The sequence below is a fragment of the Neltuma alba genome, unplaced genomic scaffold (assembly GCF_004799145.2).
Source record: "Neltuma alba isolate B1F8T4 unplaced genomic scaffold, ASM479914v2 tig00011249_pilon, whole genome shotgun sequence".
In the NCBI taxonomy this organism is placed as follows: domain Eukaryota; kingdom Viridiplantae; phylum Streptophyta; class Magnoliopsida; order Fabales; family Fabaceae; genus Neltuma; species Neltuma alba.
Genome location: NW_021635966.1, coordinates 297,410 through 317,939, shown reverse-complemented (window position 1 = coordinate 317,939; position 20,530 = coordinate 297,410). Strand labels below are relative to the sequence as shown.

The following is a 20,530-nucleotide window of genomic DNA, read 5'->3' as shown; positions in this document are numbered from 1 at the left end:
AGTTGTCCACAAACTTACTGCGGTTGAGCGGATTGTGTTTAAGGTCATGTGATATTCTTTGAGCAGTTAAGAATAAACTAAACTTTATTCATTTATATTTATTAAGAAACTAGTTAAAATCAGTTTGAAACAATAAATGTGTAAGTTATGTATGTTTTAAGATATGTTCTTATTTATGAAGAGAATAAGTAAAAGATGTAATAAAAAAATCAGAGAAAAAAAAGAATGTATAGGGATAAAATTAAAAAAAACTCATTAAATGTTTAGACAAAAGTGAATATTATTTTATAAAAAAAAAACTAAACATCTCTAATAAAGTTTAGCTTATATTGTGAACAAGCAGGATTTTTTTTTTTTTTTTTACTTTTGCCACTATCTCTGTTTACTTATGAGAGATTTTACTTATTGAAAGATATCCAAGTCCCCTTTCTTTGGACCAGCAATATTTTTTCATCACATACGAGTTCATTCGTTGAATCATAATTTGGTAGGATTACCCAATTTGCCAGTACTTGTTCCCATCACTAAAATTTTTATCCCCAACTTAAAGAGAACTAGCTTCCTTTTCCCTTCGTCCACTTCTTTCTCAACATTCGGACAGAGCTCTCCCACCGCTGCTACCCCAGAGCATTCAATCATCTATTGATATATACCAAAAAGAGAGAGGGGGGGGGGGGGGGGGGAGAGAGAGAGAGAGAGAAGGATCGTAATGAGATTCATCGTCAAACGTCAAGTAATATGAAAACTGTTGCGGTGGTTCTCTTCTCCTTCACAAACTGGTTGCTGTGCTTTTCTCAGCCCTATTTGGCTCTTGATACTTTAAAGCCTGGAGAAAAGCTTACAGGCAATGAAACCCTTGTTTCAAATGGAGGCAAATTCGAACTGGGTTTCTTTTCCCCTCGACAAGATTCGAGCAAGTACTTGGGAATATGGTACCACGGGTTACAACCACGAACAGTGGTATGGGTTGCAAACAGAGACCACCCTGCTCCAGATTCCACTGCATTTTTTCAAATTGCAGACGATGGAAATCTAATAGTATCAGACATCAACGGAAAAAGCTACTGGTCTTCGGGACTAAAAGCATCTCCGTCCTTAAACCGTACAGTGAAACTCATGACTTCAGGAAACCTGGTATTGTTCGATAACCAGTTGAGTATAAATAATCTCTGGCAGAGCTTTGAACATCCAACGGATACATTTCTACCATTCATGAAAATGAATAGAAACATAAAGTTGACATCCTGGAGAAGGTTTGATGACCCAGCATCTGGGAAATTCACCTTTCAGCTTGCTCAAGCAGGTGACAACAGCTATCTCATTTTGAAAGACCGAGTCCAACTTCACTGGCAAACTTCTGACGCAATGCCCTCGACGATATCGAACTTGCTGACCAACTTCACTCTCAGGCAGAGCCCCCAGTTGAAGAATAACTTCTCGAGGCTGCCTAAGTTGAATAACAACGTCATGAATTCTACGAAACTGGAAGCCGCATATAATCTTACAAGGCTAGTCATGAATTACACAGGGAAGATCGAATTTCAGAGGTACGATATTACGTTTGGAACTGGATGGTCTGTGGGATATGGTGAACCATCTGGACCGTGTAAGATACACGACGCTTGCGGGACCTTTAGTAGCTGCAATGATCAGAATCTCCCTCCCTGCAAGTGTTTGCCCGGATTTCATCCCAAGTCACTGGCGGATAATTCCCTTGGAGAAAGGTTTAACGGGTGTTTCAGGAAAACAGCATCGTGCGAAAGAAAAGACATTGCGTTCCTAAACTTAACGAACATTGAAATTGGAAGCTCGGACACGCCAGTTGATGCAGAAAGCGAAGAAGAATGCCAATCTAAATGCCTTGACAAGTGCCCTCAATGCCAGGCTTATTCATATAATACTAAAATGTTGGATCGGAATTCTCCGTCTTGTTTGATCTGGACTCGGAACTTACCCACTCTCAAAGAACATTCCCCTCAAAGTGGCATTTCTCTTTCTGTCCGGTTACTGATTTCAGACATAGGTCAGATTTATTTATTTGTTTTCGGGCTAAAAAAAGGATATATGTAGCATGCATCATGCTTAATTTCATAATTGTGATTGAAAAGCTAATGTTATCATCACTGCATACTTCGAATTCCGTTAAATACCAAAATTTGAAGATGTTTACATGAACTTTTTTTTTGGGGGGGGGATTTGTAAACTAATATCAATATATTTGTTTTTTCCTCCTAATTTTTGTTTCCTTTTTCCAAAAGATGCTTGATTTACGAACACCAAAACTAAAATAAAGTGCACTTGTGTAGCACCAAATGCCAGGACCTGTGAACCTTGCGGCACAACAGTAGTTCCATATCCACTAAGCACAGGGACAAATTGTGGAGATCCTTTGTACTTCGAGCTAAACTGTGACAATTCAACGGGCGAGGTTAACTTCACGATGCCTGGACTTGGACCAAATCGTGTGGCTAAAATAAATTCAGATGAACGGAAGTTGATTATCCAAATTCAAGGTCCATACATCTGTGATGATAAAGAGAACCAAAGAGTTCAGCTTGATTCACCGTTTAGTGTAACCAACTGGTGCTTTGGTCAAGATAAAATTGAGGTTACTTGGCTTCCACCATTAGAACCTCTCTGTCATAACTCCACAGACTGCAACGATTGGCCACGTTCAACCTGCAATAGTGATTCAAAAGATGGAAAACGAAGGTGCATTTGTAATAAAAACTATTACTGGAACAACTCAACTCTAAATTGCACCCCCATGTCACAAGAGTCGTCTGGAAGAAAAAAACCACTCACTCTAATTCTTGTAGTAACTCTATTAACTGTGGCTTTCGCGGCATGCATGGTTGTTTTTGCCTATCTATGGAAAAGGAAAATGGCCCGTAAGGAAGGTAACATTTCTAGTTATGCATTATGAATTTCTTACTAACTCTTTTTCTTCAAGCAACAGAAGCTATACTATCACTCTTCCTATTACTCAGACAGGGGAAGAGTTCGGAGAATCCGAGGGATGTATGACAGCGAAAGAGAAGTGAAAGATTTGATAGACTTGGAAGAACTAGAAAGAGATAATGAAGGCATTGAGGTACCATATTATGATTTTGAAACTATACTGACAGCAACGGATAACTTTTCAGATGCTAACAGGCTTGGACGGGGAGGTTATGGCCCTGTTTATATGGTAATAGTCTCATCTTACATGTCAATTTCATTTTGCCCGATGGTTTGTTTACACTTTCTTTTTTCTTTAGGGTATATTACCAGGGGAGCACTACATTGCAGTAAAGAGGCTTTCAAATGTTTCGTCACAAGGTTTGAAGGAATTCAAGAATGAGGTTGTTTTGATATCCAAACTACAGCATCGAAACCTTGTCAGACTTCGAGGCTATTGCATTACTAAAGATGATAAAATCTTAGTTTACGAATACTTGCCAAACAAGAGCTTGGACACATTTTTGTTCGGTCAGTTTTTAGATGCATTAATTAATTTTTAGTTGTGATTGGATTTGGGGTTGCTGTAGGGTTCTATGCTCATTTGAGGATAGCATCATACTTATCCTTAATATAACACATCTAAATTAGATTTACAGCATTGGTATTATATTCCCTCCAGTCTTATATATAAGCTTCACTTTTAAATAAGGGTTTGGTCCAAAATATAAGCTTCATTTTTTAGTTTGTCTAAGCATTTATTACTTTTTTTCCTATTTGCCCTTAGTTGACTCTATTTAGTACTCCTTCTCTCTCATTAATATTACCTCCATATATTATCTTTCATTTTTTTTAATTCATTGCCTCTCTCATTTACTCTCTTAATAAATGAGAGCAAATTTGGGAAATTTTTTTTTTTACTTGTTTATTATTTTTAACTAATTTTAACTGTTAGTTCGTTAAACGTAACTCAGTTAACTGAAGCTTATATATAAGACTGGAAGAAGTATATTTTATTCAAATTTTGATTTTTTTTAAAAAATAGAACAAAAAATGATCTTCTAGCAACTACCTTAAAAAGAATAATGTTTTTAAATGTAAAAATATAAAAATATAACCAAATTTAAATTGTGTGAGAAAGATGAGCATGGTTCTCATCTCTGAAGACATATCTTCATTGAAATTCCCATCTTCCTAAATGAATAGTGAATCCGAATTCTTTTAATACTTTCTACACACCACACAGATCTAAAGAAAATGAAATTATTATCGCAGATCCTACAAAGAGTCTGATTTTAGATTGGCATATGCGGCTTGACATAATTCTTGGAGTTGCTCGAGGAATACTATATCTTCACCAAGATTCTAGATTGAGAGTAATTCATAGAGACTTAAAAACAAGTAACATTCTTCTTGATGAGGAGATGAAACCAAAAATTTCAGACTTCGGTATGGCTAAAATATTTGGAAACAAAGAAATTGTGGCCAACACTGAAAGAATAGTTGGAACTTAGTAAGTTAGAGATATCTATTTGATTACTATGAAATTGACCCTTAACTTCATTTATAAAAAAAATAACATTTTTTATCTTCTTATTTCGTAGTGGTTATATGGCTCCAGAGTATGCATTAGATGGATCATTTTCTGTCAAATCAGATGTTTTTAGTTTTGGTGTGGTGGTGCTTGAAATTATCTGCGGAAAAAAGAACACAGGATACTTTCAATCCAAGCAAGCTTTCAGCCTCCTGGGTTATGTAAGTTTCATCTTGTTCCTCTATTAGCTTATTGTTCTTGTACATTATGGTGATCCACTGTTTATGTGGATGAATATGCAGGCATGGAGGCTATGGGCGGAGAATAAGCTGTTGGATTTAATGGATCCATCTTTGAGTGAAAGCTGCGATGCAAATCAATTCATTAGGTGTGCGCAAGTTAGTTTGTTGTGTCTACAAGACGAACCAGAAGACAGGCCCACAATGTCGCAGGTATTGATAATGCTTGAAAGCGACACTGCAAGCCTCCCAAATCCAAAGCAACCTACCTTCTTTATGAAAAAAGACAGAGGCCTTTCTGGCTCTGCTTCTTCTTCCAGTAAACTTGAATCCAGTAAGCTTGAAATAATTCTTCCAACTGATAGTACCTATCAAGAAGGTCGATAGTGCCTGATGAGTTCTGTAAATGATAAATTCTACTGGATAGTGCCTGATATATACTACCGTGAAGGCTTGTCGGAAACAACACTTAATTCTAAGGGAGCCATGGACTATTGGTTGTTTGTTCTTATAAGAAAATGTCTATTTGAATCAGCATAAATACCATATCAGGTGTACATTCTGCGTTTGGCTCTTCTTATCATTTTTTCCTTTTTATATTATATTCTTCAGTGGCTTCTTTGACCATCAAACTCCCTAATTTGATAATCACTTTGCCTGAAAACAAGTAGTTTCACTTGTACCTTCACTCACTCGGTTAATACTGTTTCACTGTCACAAGCATTAAGCTATTAAAAACGAAAGGTTCAATGTTCACCACCTTCAACTGCGCCCCTACGCTTCTAGTTTTTTGACAGTAAATGTGGATATATGAAGGAAAGATTCCATTTTGAAACATTTTCTGATGTATTTTGGTCCTGCCCATACATAGTTGTTGTCAAATGTTGTATCAGGCATGGAGAGGACAGAAAATAAGGCGGTCGATTTAGTGGATGAGACCAGTCTGTGAAAGAAACTTGTACTGATATATAAATCAAGTTATTAGGTGTACGCACGTTTGACTCTTGTGTGGGCAAATTGAGGCCAGTGGCAGACCTACCATGTCAAAAGTTGTAATAATTCTTGACAAGCGACGGTGACGTTGCAGACTTGCCTACTCCTACAGACCCAACCATTTTTGTTTAACTTGTGAGGAGAGGATTCCTGATTCATCCTCTTCAAGTGAACCAGGAACAAACCTGCAATATGAGATTAGCTCTTCAGATGCCCCATTGTGCATGATGAAGAACCTACCCGAGATTTGCCGCATTCCAACTTTGCTATGTGGCAATAACGAACCACATTCGTGTTTTAGTGTCAAGAGGGATTTGTGATAGGGAGATGTGAATAATTGAAGCCTTTTTTTTCTGTAGCATGGCAGGGTCCTCTGGATTTTTTTAATAATCCGCTAAAAAGATTATAAAATAAGCCTAAGACTTTGCATGATAGTATCACTGAAAAAAAAAAAGAAATACAGAGAAAAGTGAAGAATTTAGCCATTTTGTAGGACCATAATATGAGTGCACTTAAATCAACATGAGAAGTCCTACATTATATATAAAATAAATAAAATAAAAAATGTGTAAACTAACCTTAAAATTTGAAACATGATGTAACGTTTTCTAACCCTTATCGCTCCTTTGGTTTCCAGTGCTTCATCAATCACCAAGCATGTTGGCATGCCTTTCCATTGTGTTGAAAAATGCATGCTTTTTCTAGGGATTGTGACAACCAATTTCCATGGTGCGTGGAAGGCATATTCATCAAATGGGCGCTGGCATCGAGTTCATCACAAACCATTAAAAAGTCCAAATTTACAGCAATAAAAAGTCTCAATTCAGCCTTCCGAACAGAAACGTCGGCATTGATTTTATTGCGTTGAAACTTGTTAGAATCCTATTTTGTACGCTTTATTGTTTTCCACAGGATTGGAAAACATAACATAGATGGAGATTGAAAGATCGGTCATATATTGGGAAGAGGTCGACCACTTTGACTATTTACTGTCTAGTTGTTCACCACTAGGCATGGGCTTTTGCTACTATCTGTCACTAACAATGCAGCATATTCTGGTATCGTTCTCTTTTTCCACATTTTATTCTTTGCCCTTTGTTCTTTCCGCCGCTACATAATATTCTTTGCCTCGAATCCCCAAGATGTACAATCTTGACAAGAAACTTGCCTGCCTTTAGGTTGATTTGAAGGTGTTTCTAAAATGCTCGAGTGGCAGTTACAACCATTTCAGTCCTCCTCATGCTGCTCAATGCTCACCAAATATTGTCGTCTGAAAATGGAAACTTTTTCTTTTTTTGTGGATTTTACAATGACTCATGGTTCCTGGGTTGAATTTTTTATCTCATACATTAAAATTGCTATGCGGTTTCAGGTTTCTTTTTACTTGTAGAATTAATATGCTTCTACGGTGCTTGATTCTCAGTTATTTGATATTGTGCCTAGTCCTCCTCGTTGCCTTCAATGCTTTCATCTGAACGCCTTACGTGACAGTGACAGTTGAAAGCGCCATTTTTCTAACGATATGTCATCACTGCATTGGCCTTTATTCCATTTAATAATGTGACTAGTGGAAATGATTCGGACAACTCTTTACCTTCCATTTTGCTAAGCTGTAAAACATATTACATCTTTCTAGTGGAAGTAGAAACCAAGCTTCAGCTAACAGAAATATGAGGATCTAGCAGAAAATCCTTAGGGTGACAGTGTTTGTATGGAATCAATATCCGAAGACTTGTGAATCAGTTGGCCACACATGCATAATTTAAGAGGTTTATGTAATAATATCCACTAGTTGCTGTTATCTCTCGTCTAATCAAAAATTTATGATAGCAAACAGAAGTTTGTCAGGAGACTAACCAGACAAAAAATGTCATGAAATGTCAAAAGTGACCCAGTGTGGTGCCTTTGCTCGAGACTTGAGCTGTGTCGGCTGGCCAAGTTAAATAGGACTGATCTCGTGACAATTGCACTATGATTGAAAAATAACAAGGCTGACTACTAAGTGCTAAACATCTGGGCGAGATTTGGGATCTCTGCTTAAAGTGCTTCTAGATACAAATCCTAGACGTATATCTTCCATCTTGGTGGATATTGTCCTATAGTACTTTATTGATTGGTGCTATGTTATATTTCTATTGGCGGATCATTTCTGCGTTCTTGAGAGAAGATTGCAAGTCAACCCATGTGGGGCGACAAAGGCGGGGTAGTGAACACTGGACCAGGGAAGGCCTGACTTCATTTTTCACTTTGAACAGAACAATATTTACTACAGTTTATCAACTTATGCTTGTATCTTTCAAACATCGTCAAGAAAATGATACCCTTGGAGAAATCATTATTAGGAGGAACTTGGATAAAAACTCTCATTTAATTGGTTTAGAGACCATAGGGTAAGACAAGAGGGTCGAAATAGATCTCACATGATTGCACGAAATAGTAAACGACTTGACAGCAACAATTTAAAATTGGATGCAAAACTAATTGTATAAGATGCTTCATTATTATAAGAGTTAACTATGAATGAACAATATTATTCTTTTTATCAAACAATGTTCCTTGACTGTTGCCCATAATTTTATTCCAAAATCTTGGAAAGAGTTTAAACCAGTTTAAAGTCTTAGCCTGCTATGGCATGCCGTGTCTCGAGCTCCGACAGCTCTCTATTTTAAGAACCTGGAGGGCCATTGATCCTAAAATAACTCAACCATGTCACAGTAAATGTTCAGTGTTCCCCGCAAGATGAGCAAACTTAATACTCGAGTAGGTAGCATATGACAAGTCTCTCACGCACACTTCACACGCTTGAATTTAAGAAAATTCATGATTTTTTTTTCAAGCTTGGCCCTAGCATTTTTTGGACTTTTGGGGTTGGCCTCAATTGTCTGCTTTAGGTTAAGTTTATTTGAAAAGTTTTTGCAACTTTATTCATTAGGATTGGATGACTATTTTCTTTCCTTTCTTGACTTCTTTTCAACGGAAGGGTAATTGGGCGGCCTGGGCTTGGCCTGTTTGCATCATGAAGAGGCATGCACATTAACCACAGCTTTGACGGCTATTCATGGAATATTATTTAATTATTGCGTCATATAAGCGGTAAGCCAAGAGTCATATAATGCTTGATTAAAAGATAACCCCGCTCAATATCTTTAAAATCTCAAACAGGATGAAGAATAAAGCAACCCTAAGGGGACCCATATAAAGAAAGATACAATTGACAAAATATAATGGAGTGATGTTGACATCACTACTCAGCTTGCCTTTTCCATCAATTATTTCATTTTGGTCTCTGGCCACGATACACCAATCACACCACGAATTACTATAGCGTGGCACTAGCAGATAGAACGGCGGCGGACTTTCTGCTTCCCTGTGACCGGTTATGCTCACGAGGAACCCACCGATATTTGGCCTAAAATGGTTTTGTGCGAACTGATAATGGATGGATAAGACCATGTAATACTGGTTCAACTTCAAGCAATTAATTACATATGACGTGGTTTGGGACGCTTATTATTTCATATGGCCCTAAATATGACAGTTAGTTGAACTAGCTATAGATATTTATGCATATCATGCATATTTGATTAGAATGCATCATTTCACCTAGCGTGTGGTTTGGACATTTTTTTTTTTTTTAATGTCGCATTGAGTGAATTTTAAGAACATCCGACCCAAATATGCGTCAACTGCTCAACCAGTGAAGTCCTAAAGCATACTATTGTCCGCTAACAAAACTTTACTAAAGTGAGATTCTTCTATTATGACATGCATAAAGAGGGTTTCCAGAGACAGGAAGGTTCCTTATTTCAATTAAGAGCGTAGCCCTGTGAAAATTGGATGATCAGTCATCACTGCACGTAGTACTTGAGAAAGGAAAGTTAGAGTTTTGCTGTCTGTCCTATGAGAAACACAAGGAGAAAGATCAGAAGGAAGATAATGCTCAACCGGTCTGCAAATCACATGCTGCCAGTATTCTTTTTGCATGCATTGTTTTTCACCTGTATGCATTGCTCTGCTACGGATGTCATAAGCACTGACAATTTCTTAAGTGATAGGGAGGGGGACTCTCTTATTTCTGCCGGGGAAAGATTTGAACTAGGATTCTTCACCCCTAATGGAAGCTTTGGTGGTGGAAGATATGTGGGAATATGGTACCACAAGTCAAATCCACCCACAGTTGTGTGGGTTGCTAACCGAGAGAATCCACTTTCTGAAGCTGGGGGTGTTCTGGCCATAGCTGAGGATGGCAATCTCAGAGTTTTGGATGGAAGTGGGAGACATTACTGGGGTACAAATCTTGAAATGTCATCTTCAGCGCACAGGACAGCTAAGCTAATGGATAGTGGAAATCTTATTATAAGCGATGAAGAAAAAGGAAGTCACTCGGTGAAGATTGTATGGCAGAGTTTTGCAGCTCCAACAGATACATTTCTCCCCGGCATGAAAATGGATGAAAATTTGGTTCTACCTTCATGGAGAAGTTATGATGATCCGGCGCCCGGGAACTTCTCATTTCGCCAAGATCAAGGAGAGAACCAATATATCATATGGAAAAGATCTATCAGGTATTGGAAAAGCAGTACGACAGGTACATTTTTTGGGTCAGGTGAAATGTCTTCCGTAATATCTTACTTATTGTCGAATTTCACCCAGAGAATATCTCCAAATAACTCTGTTCCCTTTCTTACTTCATCTCTGTATGGCGACACAAGGCTGGTTATGACTTACTCTGGTCAGCTTCAGTATTTGAAGATGGATTCACAGAAAGTTTGGTCCTTGGTGTGGGCAGAACCACGAGATAGATGCAGCGTGTATAATGCTTGTGGTAACTTCGGCAGCTGCAATAGTAAGTATGATTTTATGTGCAAGTGTTTACCTGGGTTCACGCCTAACTCTCCCGAAGGCTGGGATTCCGGTGACTTCTCAGGTGGGTGCAGAAGGAAAACAAATGTGTGCAGAGAGAACGCTGAGAGTGACAGGTTTTTGAGTTTAAAAATGATGAAAGTAGGGAGCCCGGATGCTCAATTTAATGCCAAGAATGAAATGGAATGCAAGTTAGAATGCCTTAACAATTGCCAATGCTATGCATATTCATATCAAGATCCTAAAATCACAAGGGGGGCCGCTAGTGGTGACGCAGTGTGCTGGATTTGGACTGAAGACTTGAACAATCTTCAAGAGGAGTATGAGAATGGATGTGATCTCAATGTACGCGTAGCATATTTTGACATAGGTATAATTTTTCTTTACCCCCCTCTTAAATTCTTTGCTGTGTAACTGACTCTTAATTTGAAGGCACGCGTTAGGGAAGGTTAGCTGATGATTGGAAATAATTGTTTCTATTTTCTAAAGCGCCGGAGTTCTCTTTCTGCAGCATCCAATTGCAGGACCTGTAGGACTTGTGGTACAAACTTCATTCCATATCCACTTAGCACAGGACCACGTTGTGGCGATCCCATGTACTTAAGTTTTCACTGTAACTTCACTACAGGAGAACTTACCTTTGAAAGTCCTGGGGGCACTTATCAAGTGATAAGCATAACCCCTGAAACGCAAAAATTCATGATCCACAGCAGAGACATAAGTGATTGTGAGGGTCAAAGTTTGAGGGACAAGCTTCTGCGTCTAAACCAGTCATCTCCATTTCATCTAACTGGCAGGTGCAATGCTGACCCAAGCACCCTTAATCCAATTGCTCCTGCGAAACTTGGTGGGGAAATAGAAATGAGCTGGGATCCACCATTGGAGCCACTTTGTCGTTCTTTTTCAGACTGTAAGGACTGGCCAAATTCAATTTGCAATGCTTCCACAGATGGGCAAAAGAGATGTCTTTGCAAAACAAACTTTCTTTGGGATGGCTTGAGTTTAAATTGTACCATTGGTAAGGACTTGGTGAATTAAAGAATGCTTTTACTTTGTAATTTAGCTGCTTAATATTACCTGTGAGGAAGATCAGTTCTACAGGAATACGTACCCTGTCTCACTGACTTTAACAGTTAGTGAGTGAGTTTCAGCTCTGTTCCCATTCCAAAATGCTGTCAGTATTGTCACAGCATGATTCCAAATCTGGATTCAATTCAGCACCAGAACCCAAATTAAATTTGAACAAGTTTGTGTTATAAATTCATCGTTAGGAAATAAAAATAATTTTCTACGTTTCTGTATGTAATTAGTGCATTTCAACTTTTGCAGAAGGCAGCCGTCGCGGTAAAACAGGCAGGCGTTTGTCTGTTCCTTTGATTATTGCAGTCATTTTCACTATTGTGATTGTGCTAATTCTTCTATCAAGTACCGTCACCTGTGTTTACATTTGGAGGAGAAGGATGATCAAGACAAAAGGTAAATTCAATTCCTCTTAATCTCTAGGGGAAGTTGTTATGCGGTAATAATAATAAGTACTAGTGTTATGATGGTTAGAAGTTCCTAGTGTAAGTTGAAGGCCAGGGGACCTATATATACCCTCATCTGTACTCTGATATACTTATGCAATGAAAAGTGTCATTCCTTTACTATTACGATTCTCCATATTTAAAAGTTGATTCAAAACATTTCTATGTGACTAAAATATACAGTTCATCTGTTTAACTTCAGAAATCAGGAGATATGTCAAGAAAAATTCAACGAGGAGCCTGTATGACAGTGAGAGATATGTCAAAGATTTGATTGAATCGGGTAGGTTCAAAGAAGATGACGGACATGCCATAGATATCCCAAATTTTCATTTGGAAAGCATACTTGATGCTACCAATAACTTTTCAAATGCAAACAAGCTTGGACAGGGAGGATTTGGTCCTGTCTACAAGGTAATGAAAGTTTTTCTCAAATAACCTTTGATTTTCCATATTTAACGCATTGTTGACGGGAAAGGACCATGTTCGATAAAATGTCAGGGAAAGTTTCCAGGAGGACAAGAGATGGCAGTAAAGAGACTTTCGAGTTGCTCTGGGCAAGGTTTAGAAGAGTTCAAAAATGAAGTTGTATTGATTGCCAAGCTTCAACATCGAAACTTGGTTAGGCTTCTCGGTTATTGTGTTGAAGGAGATGAAAAGATGTTAGTGTATGAATATATGCCAAATAGGAGTCTAGATTTTTTCATATTTGGTAAGATTACTTCACACATTATTTTTCCTTTTTTGTAAACTTACCTTTCATATTTGGAAATTCTTGTCGGACAAGCACTAACACGGAGCCATGCTCTCAATTTTACTGTGATATCCAAGATAGGAAGTCATGTGTTTTATTAGATTGGGGCAAGCGTTTCAAGATTATTTTGGGAATTGCCCGAGGGCTTCTTTACCTTCATCAAGACTCAAGGCTAAGAATCATTCATAGAGACTTGAAGACAAGCAATATTCTACTCGATAAAGAGATGAACCCTAAAATCTCAGATTTTGGTTTAGCTAGGATCTTCGGAGGAAAAGAAACAGCAACAAACACGAACAGAGTAGTTGGAACTTAGTAAGTTTCATGAAAATGCATAATTTTGTGTCATTTTAGTAGATTGTAGCAGTAGTTCCTTCTACTTCACAAATGGTAGCAGCCATCAGCTGAATTTGGTCCAACTAATATATGTACACACTTCTTCCTTTTTCTTTTTTTTTTTATGCAGTGGCTATATGTCTCCAGAATATGCACTAGATGGATTTTTTTCAGTCAAGTCTGATGTGTTTAGCTTTGGCGTGGTTGTACTCGAGATTCTTAGCGGAAAAAGGAACATGGGATTTTACCAGGCAGATCATGAATTGAGTCTTTTAGGCTATGTGAGTATACCGAGTTTTCATATACTCTCCTTCCCTCCTTAGTTTGTCTGATGGCTCTTTAATGCCACAAGTGGAACTGGTGCTGCAACTAAATATAAAATTAGAATGAGACGCAATGAACAACGTTAGTTGCCACACAAACAATGCTGAAATTCTATAACCTATCACATGATTGGTTAATGATGATATAACCCTCCTGTCAGCTGCTGCATGCAAAATTTTCCTGTGTTCTTAAACCATCGCATTATAACTGCAAGACCAAAGCAAGGCATGCAAACTTAGACAAGAATCATTATGAAGCATGTGTCAGGTCCAACTTTTTATTTTTTTGGGTCGTCTTTACAGCTATCACTGCAATATTAAAGCAAATGGGGTGTTGATGGAGAGAAAACCCAGAGTATTTTGCATATTTTGGCCTCACAGTAGAGGTATTATATAATTGTACTTTTTTTTGGGGGGGGGGGGCTCCTCTGTTCAACTGACAGTATTAGGTTGTTGTTTTTCTGAGTTCTTGTAAGTTGAAACACATAGAGGCTTTTTTCCCCTTTTCCTATCCTTCTTGTTGCAGGGATCTTGTTTCCTTTTTTGGACTTTAAAGTTGAAACACTTCAAAATAGTGGTGCGATTCAGAAGATTCAACTTAGCTGAATTCATTCAAATGTGTCTATCTCAACTTACAGACATGAGCAAAAGCGATTGACTTCTACAAATGAAGTTAGATATAAAGATAACAAGAACTTTTTTGGTTAAAGTTTTCTCAGTTACTTGTTACATTTAATTGAAGGGAATGTTTGGTTTAATACAAAGGTAGCTTCACCAGTAACACCAAAAAAAGCCACAGTTGGTAAAATTTCGGCTACAAGGAGGTCAAATTTTGCTCAATCCATCACTGAGCAAGCTCTCTCACTCTAATTGAATTCTCAGTTGTGTCGCTATAGATGGATTCTTCCCAGATAATAACAAATTTCAATTTATACTTGAATTTCAGGCGTGGCATTTGTGGAAAGTAGAGAGAGCACCGGATTTTATGGATCAGACACTATCTCAGACATACAAGACAGATGAATATTTGAAGTGTGTAAATGTTGGACTGTTGTGCGTACAAGAAGATCCAAGTGACCGTCCCACCATGTCCAGTGTAGTTTTCATGCTTGGAAGTGATTCCAATACCCTTCCAACTCCCAAGCAGCCAGCCTTTGTTGCTAGAAGATGCCCTTCTAGCAGAGCCTCTACTACCAGTAAAGTGGAATCTTGTTCACATAATGAATTGACTGTCACTTTAGAAAACGGTAGGTAGCTTATCTATTCTAGTCGTTGTTTCCAGAATTACTGCAAGGCTCTGTTTGAAGCATCGATTGCTTTTAATTGTTTTCAAGGGAATCCTGTATTGATAGTCTTCCAAATGTAATGTTGATGGTCTTCTATTCCATCCTTCTATGTGGATATCTAATCCAAGGATGAGATTTGATGACTGAAGAAAATGAACATAATTTGAATTTTACCTCTTGATAAAATGTTTGACCGGAGGTCTCATTGTTGAAAATTTCAATATTACCTCGCAGATCATCTCTTCTTCTTTATTCATGCGCAACTTCCATGTTAGTGACGCCCTTGTGTTCCAGCTACATATGATTTTCTAATTTCTACACCAAATGTATCTTTTTTCTGGCCCCTTTCACTGTCATTTGCCTGTATTTAGGATGGTTTTGACCAAGCTGAATCAGGTAATCACTCATGAATTTCCAGTCTGAATTCGATTGGAAGCCATGAAATTGTCATAATGCTCCGGGGCATGTGATGGAAGGTCTCAATCAATTTGTCCCACAAGGTTTTGACCCATTTCATGTCTCTTTCTTCAGAGCTGTAATTACGTTGGCTTCGTCGTCCGCAGTTTTGACCTTGTAAAATGGTGAGACGGTGCTATTTGGTCAACCATTTATGGGATTTTGCAGTGACCGAGACGTGGATGATTGATCTCAAAATAATTACTCAGCTAAAAACCCTATTAATTTAATCGCTTCATGTGCCAACAGTTTAAGAGTGTGAAATAAACATTAAAAGATAAGGTTGCAAAGATAAATGCGATGTCAACTATTAAACTCCTATCTTGATCCCTGATGAATCTCGTGGACATTATCTATTATTCTTCACATAGAGGCAATTACTATTAAGTGGGACTCTCAAGAACATACCACTCTCTTTAAAACCTTATTGTGCAATAAGTTGAACTAATCATTGTCGGTGCCTTGTAGCCTAACTGATATTATTCCAATGCTAAATATAAGATCCATTTTGTAGTGTAAATTACACTGTAAAATGGGTCTTATATTTAAGATCGGAGGAGTACTAAACATTTCCTTCAAGACTTTTTTAAACTTAAAATTATGAATTTGAACTCAATATAGAATATATAATGAAGGTGCGAGCCATGGAAAGGGGGAAAAAAGAAGACATGAAGCTTATTAAGTATACACAACACAGACTTGGTTAAATTCTTGAAAAGCAGAAACAAGCATTTGTTAAAGATTGAAGTAAGATCTGTCGGGCATCAACACTTGATAAAGTGTGAAGTTCATTCGCACATTGTTCTTTTAATCAAGAAGATATGGTATCATAAAATATCATTAGTTCTGTTGGTCTGCTGCTGTTATCCAGATGCCACACAAAATTATTATTTAATAATTGAGGATCCCAGATTTGGATGTGGATGTTTCCTCCATGACCCACATATGGAAGAACAGGGCATCTTCTTGTCTACGCTTCAGAGAAACCCTTCTCAAATGCTTTATTTGCAGCAATTGTAATGCTTAGGATAAAAGGTTTAACAACGTGATGTGAACACTTGTGGGCATCTAGTCTGAAAGTGGCCTATAAATGTAGAAGCCTGAGCTTCCCCGCATTGGGTCACCCTCCTTCGTCTCTTTTATGTGTCGAGTTACGATAGGTGCAGGGGAAGGCGCATGCCTTCACATATGGGAATGTGATGTGGACCATTGGATTCATATTGCACAAGTCACATTGTTTTTAATAATTTTAGAGAATAAATGGGAGGACACAATATTTTAACTCAAAACCTTAAAATTTAAATTTGTTAGTCTTTACTTTAACTCAAAACCTTAAAATGTAAATTTATTAGTCTTTCCGATTTATTATACTGCTATTTATTAAAATCAATTTTATTCATCATGGGATTTCCCACGCCAAATTCGGTCGACTCAGATTTGAACAACCGAACATTATATGTTGGGTTGAACAGGCAGTTGAGAGGAAAGTTGGTGGGTGTTTCCAGTAGAGAAGAAATTTGCCATTTCCCTCCTGACTAAGCATATGACAATTCCTTAACGACATCCTTTGGTTTCCCAATGAATGTTCGCGTACACGCGTACACACGCACCCATCGCCATTCCCCCCCACGCAAACACAATTCTGTCAAGTAATTTTAACATCAGAGCCCTTTTAGTCTTTCTTTCTTCTTCTTTTTTTTCCAATTAAATTCTTATTTCAAATTGATCAGTCTAAAATTATCCTTCTATAAATCAACTGTGTTATTTATTATTTATGAGCAGTGCAAATTATGAATTAGAATTAAAAGTTAGAAAATAAAATTTCAGTAATAAAAGGAAATAAACAATAAGACCCGTAAAACCATTCTTTGACTTGCCAAAAAAATTCTTTGACTACTTTGTTTGTTTCAGTCTTAATAGCTCAAAGTCAACTATCACAGACACGGGGTATACATGGCATGCAACCTCCATGGAACTTTTGAATTTTCCATCCTATCCCCTTTTGTAGACATGTGAATGGATGAGCAATAACACTTCGTCTCAGTTTATTTATAAAATATAAATAAATTAAATCACTGCTCATCAATAAATATTATACCCACTTCATTTCATGAAATCTTTTCTATTCCTGCATTTAGTTATGGTGATTTTAATTTTCTTAACTTAATTATTGTCATAAATTACTGTTATTTTTTGCCAGGGGAAAAAGTAAAACAATTACGTGAGCTTTTGTAGGAAGCCTGAGCCTGACAAACTTCTCGGAAGGAGGGAGGCAATTGCTGTCATGTGTGACGAATACGAATCAAAAAGACTGTCATCAGCTAATAAATAAATTTGCGTTCATCCACACCTGCTTTTCATTCCCTCCTTCCTTGAAATCCTTCCTTAGATCCCTTTTTCCCATACCTTGTTCCCTATATATATACACGACTCACCACCTTCCTGGCCTTCAACAGACGCACACAAGTTTCTGCATATTATTCGTATAACACTTTGCAGAGAGCATCGTCATCAATGGCGGGGAAGATTGGGTTTGAAGACTTGCTGCCTGTTATGGCTAATAAACTTGGAGGAGAAGGTCTGATAAAAGAGCTGTGCAATGGGTTTGAGTTGCTGATGGACAAAGACAAAGGGGTGATCACTTTGGATAGCTTGAGGAGGAACTCTGCTCTTCTGGGTCTGCAGGACTTGAAGGAAGATGAACTTGTGAGCATGATGAAGGAAGGCGATCTCGACGGCGATGGTGCTCTGTCTCAGATGGAGTTCTGCGTTCTCATGTTCAGATTAAGCCCCGATTTGATGGCTCACTCTTGGGCTTTGCTCCAACAGGATCTCCAACATGAACTCGATCACCTCGCTTCCAAATGATTCTTCATTCCTTGATTTTCTTGTTTCCCAGTTTCGTCTACATTGTTACCAGAGTTCTTTCTGATCATTGTGAATTATGATATGAAAATATGATTTATACTCCGATCTTCAGCCTCAATCATTATTCATATTTGAGAAAATTAACATGTCAGTCCTTGTAGTTTTTCCTGATTTTTAATCAGGTGGTGTCTTCTTTTTATTGTTCATCATACTTTCTAATTTATCACAAAAAAGGATTGGTTTCTCACGAAGGGACATGAAATTTGCTGCCAGAAGGCAACTCCATACATACAGGGTATGAACAGAACACAGCTGTAGAACAGTTCATGAATCTTGCGTAGGATGAGAAGCATAATTCTTAGTGAACGGAGTTCAAAGCAAGTGGGCTCGGAACTTTCGCAGAAACACTATTCGTTGGTTTCTTGTAATTGTTTGACCCGTTTGTTGTTATTAGTTTTGAGATCGAAATAGCTCTTGGCCGACCAGTCAAATCACAGACGCTTATAACCTCTTATTTTATATTATTTATCAGGGGAAAAAAATTGAAGTTCAAGTGTTCAACTCATCCAATTGCATACAGATTTTATACTAATATTTCATTCAGCATCGTGGCGGTGAAAAGAAAATCATTTTCAATCATTTTAAAAGTTGATAATTTGAGGGGAAGTCCTATTAATTTATTCTTGAAATACTATTTGCCTGCAAAAAAAAAATTGTTGGAATATTTATGTTGATCACTTTGGAATCAGTAGGTTATAATTCTTGCGCAAACGGGAAACTTTCAAAGCGCTGATGGGCATTTGAAACCGATTTAATAAATTAGGTCAGCCGAATTCTTCTTTGCTGGGTACAATAATCAAATACTTTAAAGTTCTAGTCCAAGTTGTGGTCTAAATATGGGTTGCGGACCAAGTTAGCTCAGTTGCCCTGTTCTTGAGAGCATGAGGCCCAAAATTGTATTTTATAATGTGTGTTTTTGTATTAATGAATTTTTATATTTATATTTTTAAAAAAATTGTAACTTTTAATAGTTATTATTTTATATTTTTATAGGCCCTGATTTACATTTTTTTATAAAAAGAAAAAAATGTACCATATCATATGGTTATCGCATTTCTTTTTTGAAATTTTGGTTTGACTTTGATACGGAAGTGCGTTGCAACCCCATGCCTGCATCAGAACCTTCTGAAACGGGCCTTGGCTCCTATCGCTTTCCATCACCTTTGAAGGTAAGAGTGAAGAGAAAGCACCAGAAAGCAAATACGGGGTTTTCTGAGGTAGCAAGAGAAACATCAAATGGGGGGAATGGATAGGCAAATACAGGTCTTTCTGAGGAAGCTGTCATGGGCTTGCATCACCGTCGCTTCCTTCACCCTTCTCCTTCTCTTCCTCCAAACCCCTGAAACCTGTGTTCCTCCAGACGCACCCCCCAAGCCTCACCTCCGATTCCCCAAATCTTCCTGCGATTTCTCCCCTCGTGTCTACCTTCCTATCGACAAGAAGAACAAACGCCTCTGGTCCTCCAGAGAATGGCTAAAGAAGGTTGATTCCTATGTTAAATTCTTCAAATCCGTTCAAGATCTGGGTCTTCTCCAGAAGAATTCCAGAGCTCTCTGTGTTTCCGCCGGAGCTGGACACGAGGTCATGGCTCTGACCAATATGGGGGTGCTCGATGTTACCGGAGTCGAATTGATCGAATCGCCGCCACTGGTGAGTCGGGCTGATCCGCATAACTTGCCCTTCTTTAACGATTCGTTTGATTTCGCTTTCAGTGCCCATTTTGCCGAGGCATTGTTTCCCTCGCGATTTGCGTCGGAGATGGAAAGGACAGTTGAGGCCGGGGGAGTGTGTGTGCTTGTTGTGGAGGAATGTGGGGATGATGAGGTGAAGGAGATTGCTGGATTGTTTAGGAATTCAAGATTTATTAGCTCTAATAATGTTTCTCTGATTGGATTAAAATGGACAAGCATTATTATGAAAACAAGAAATTCTCAATGACTAGTGGTCAGATTTTTTGCTGTGTAAGTACTCTAGATTTCATTTGTTGGTTCCCTCTGTAAATTCTGTGATGCTTCAAATTGAATATAGCGCTCCTTCATTTGGTAATACTGTTGTTTCCAGCAGTTAACATGCATTAGATTATTTGATCTCACATTTCAAAGCTGTACTAAAAGCGATTGTATATTGTATGTACTCTACGCTTGCCTACAACTAGATCTAGATGGCTTGTTATGTTAGATCGGGTTGTGTGTCGTCGTGGCTGACTGCTGGAGATGTATTTGTGTTCCGGTGATCGTGAGCATGATGTGTTACGCACACACGTCCCTGTCAAAGCAAAAGAACTGAAATGTTTTAGCTTCATTGGTTGAATTTAAAAGAAGTCATTATGAATAAGTGCCATAACTAATTAAC

General features: G+C 37.9%; 3 protein-coding genes across 3 annotated transcripts; all 3 read left to right on the top strand.

Moving 5' to 3' along the window:
* The first annotated feature begins 667 nt into the window (after window positions 1–667).
* Window positions 668–15,015, top strand: LOC114762997 (uncharacterized). The gene is made up of 15 exons (XM_028952592.1): window positions 668–2,023; window positions 2,307–2,900; window positions 2,991–3,190; window positions 3,261–3,471; window positions 4,216–4,453; window positions 4,545–4,695; window positions 4,777–5,047; window positions 9,677–10,939; window positions 11,081–11,587; window positions 11,899–12,045; window positions 12,298–12,509; window positions 12,597–12,807; window positions 12,927–13,164; window positions 13,316–13,466; window positions 14,455–15,015. The coding sequence occupies exons 1-15, from the start codon at window positions 739–741 to the stop codon at window positions 14,761–14,763; spliced, it is 5,988 nt and encodes a 1,995-aa protein (XP_028808425.1). The 5' UTR covers window positions 668–738; the 3' UTR covers window positions 14,764–15,015.
* Window positions 15,016–17,631: 2,616 nt separating this feature from the next.
* Window positions 17,632–18,262, top strand: LOC114762996 (calcium-binding protein KRP1-like). The gene has a single exon (XM_028952591.1). The coding sequence runs from the start codon at window positions 17,765–17,767 to the stop codon at window positions 18,116–18,118; it is 354 nt and encodes a 117-aa protein (XP_028808424.1). The 5' UTR covers window positions 17,632–17,764; the 3' UTR covers window positions 18,119–18,262.
* A 1,034-nt stretch (window positions 18,263–19,296) lies between these two features.
* LOC114762995 (uncharacterized) lies at window positions 19,297–20,325 on the top strand. The gene has a single exon (XM_028952590.1). It carries the CDS (start codon window positions 19,415–19,417, stop codon window positions 20,114–20,116), a length of 702 nt encoding a protein of 233 aa, XP_028808423.1. The 5' UTR covers window positions 19,297–19,414; the 3' UTR covers window positions 20,117–20,325.
* The last annotated feature ends 205 nt before the right edge of the window (window positions 20,326–20,530 follow it).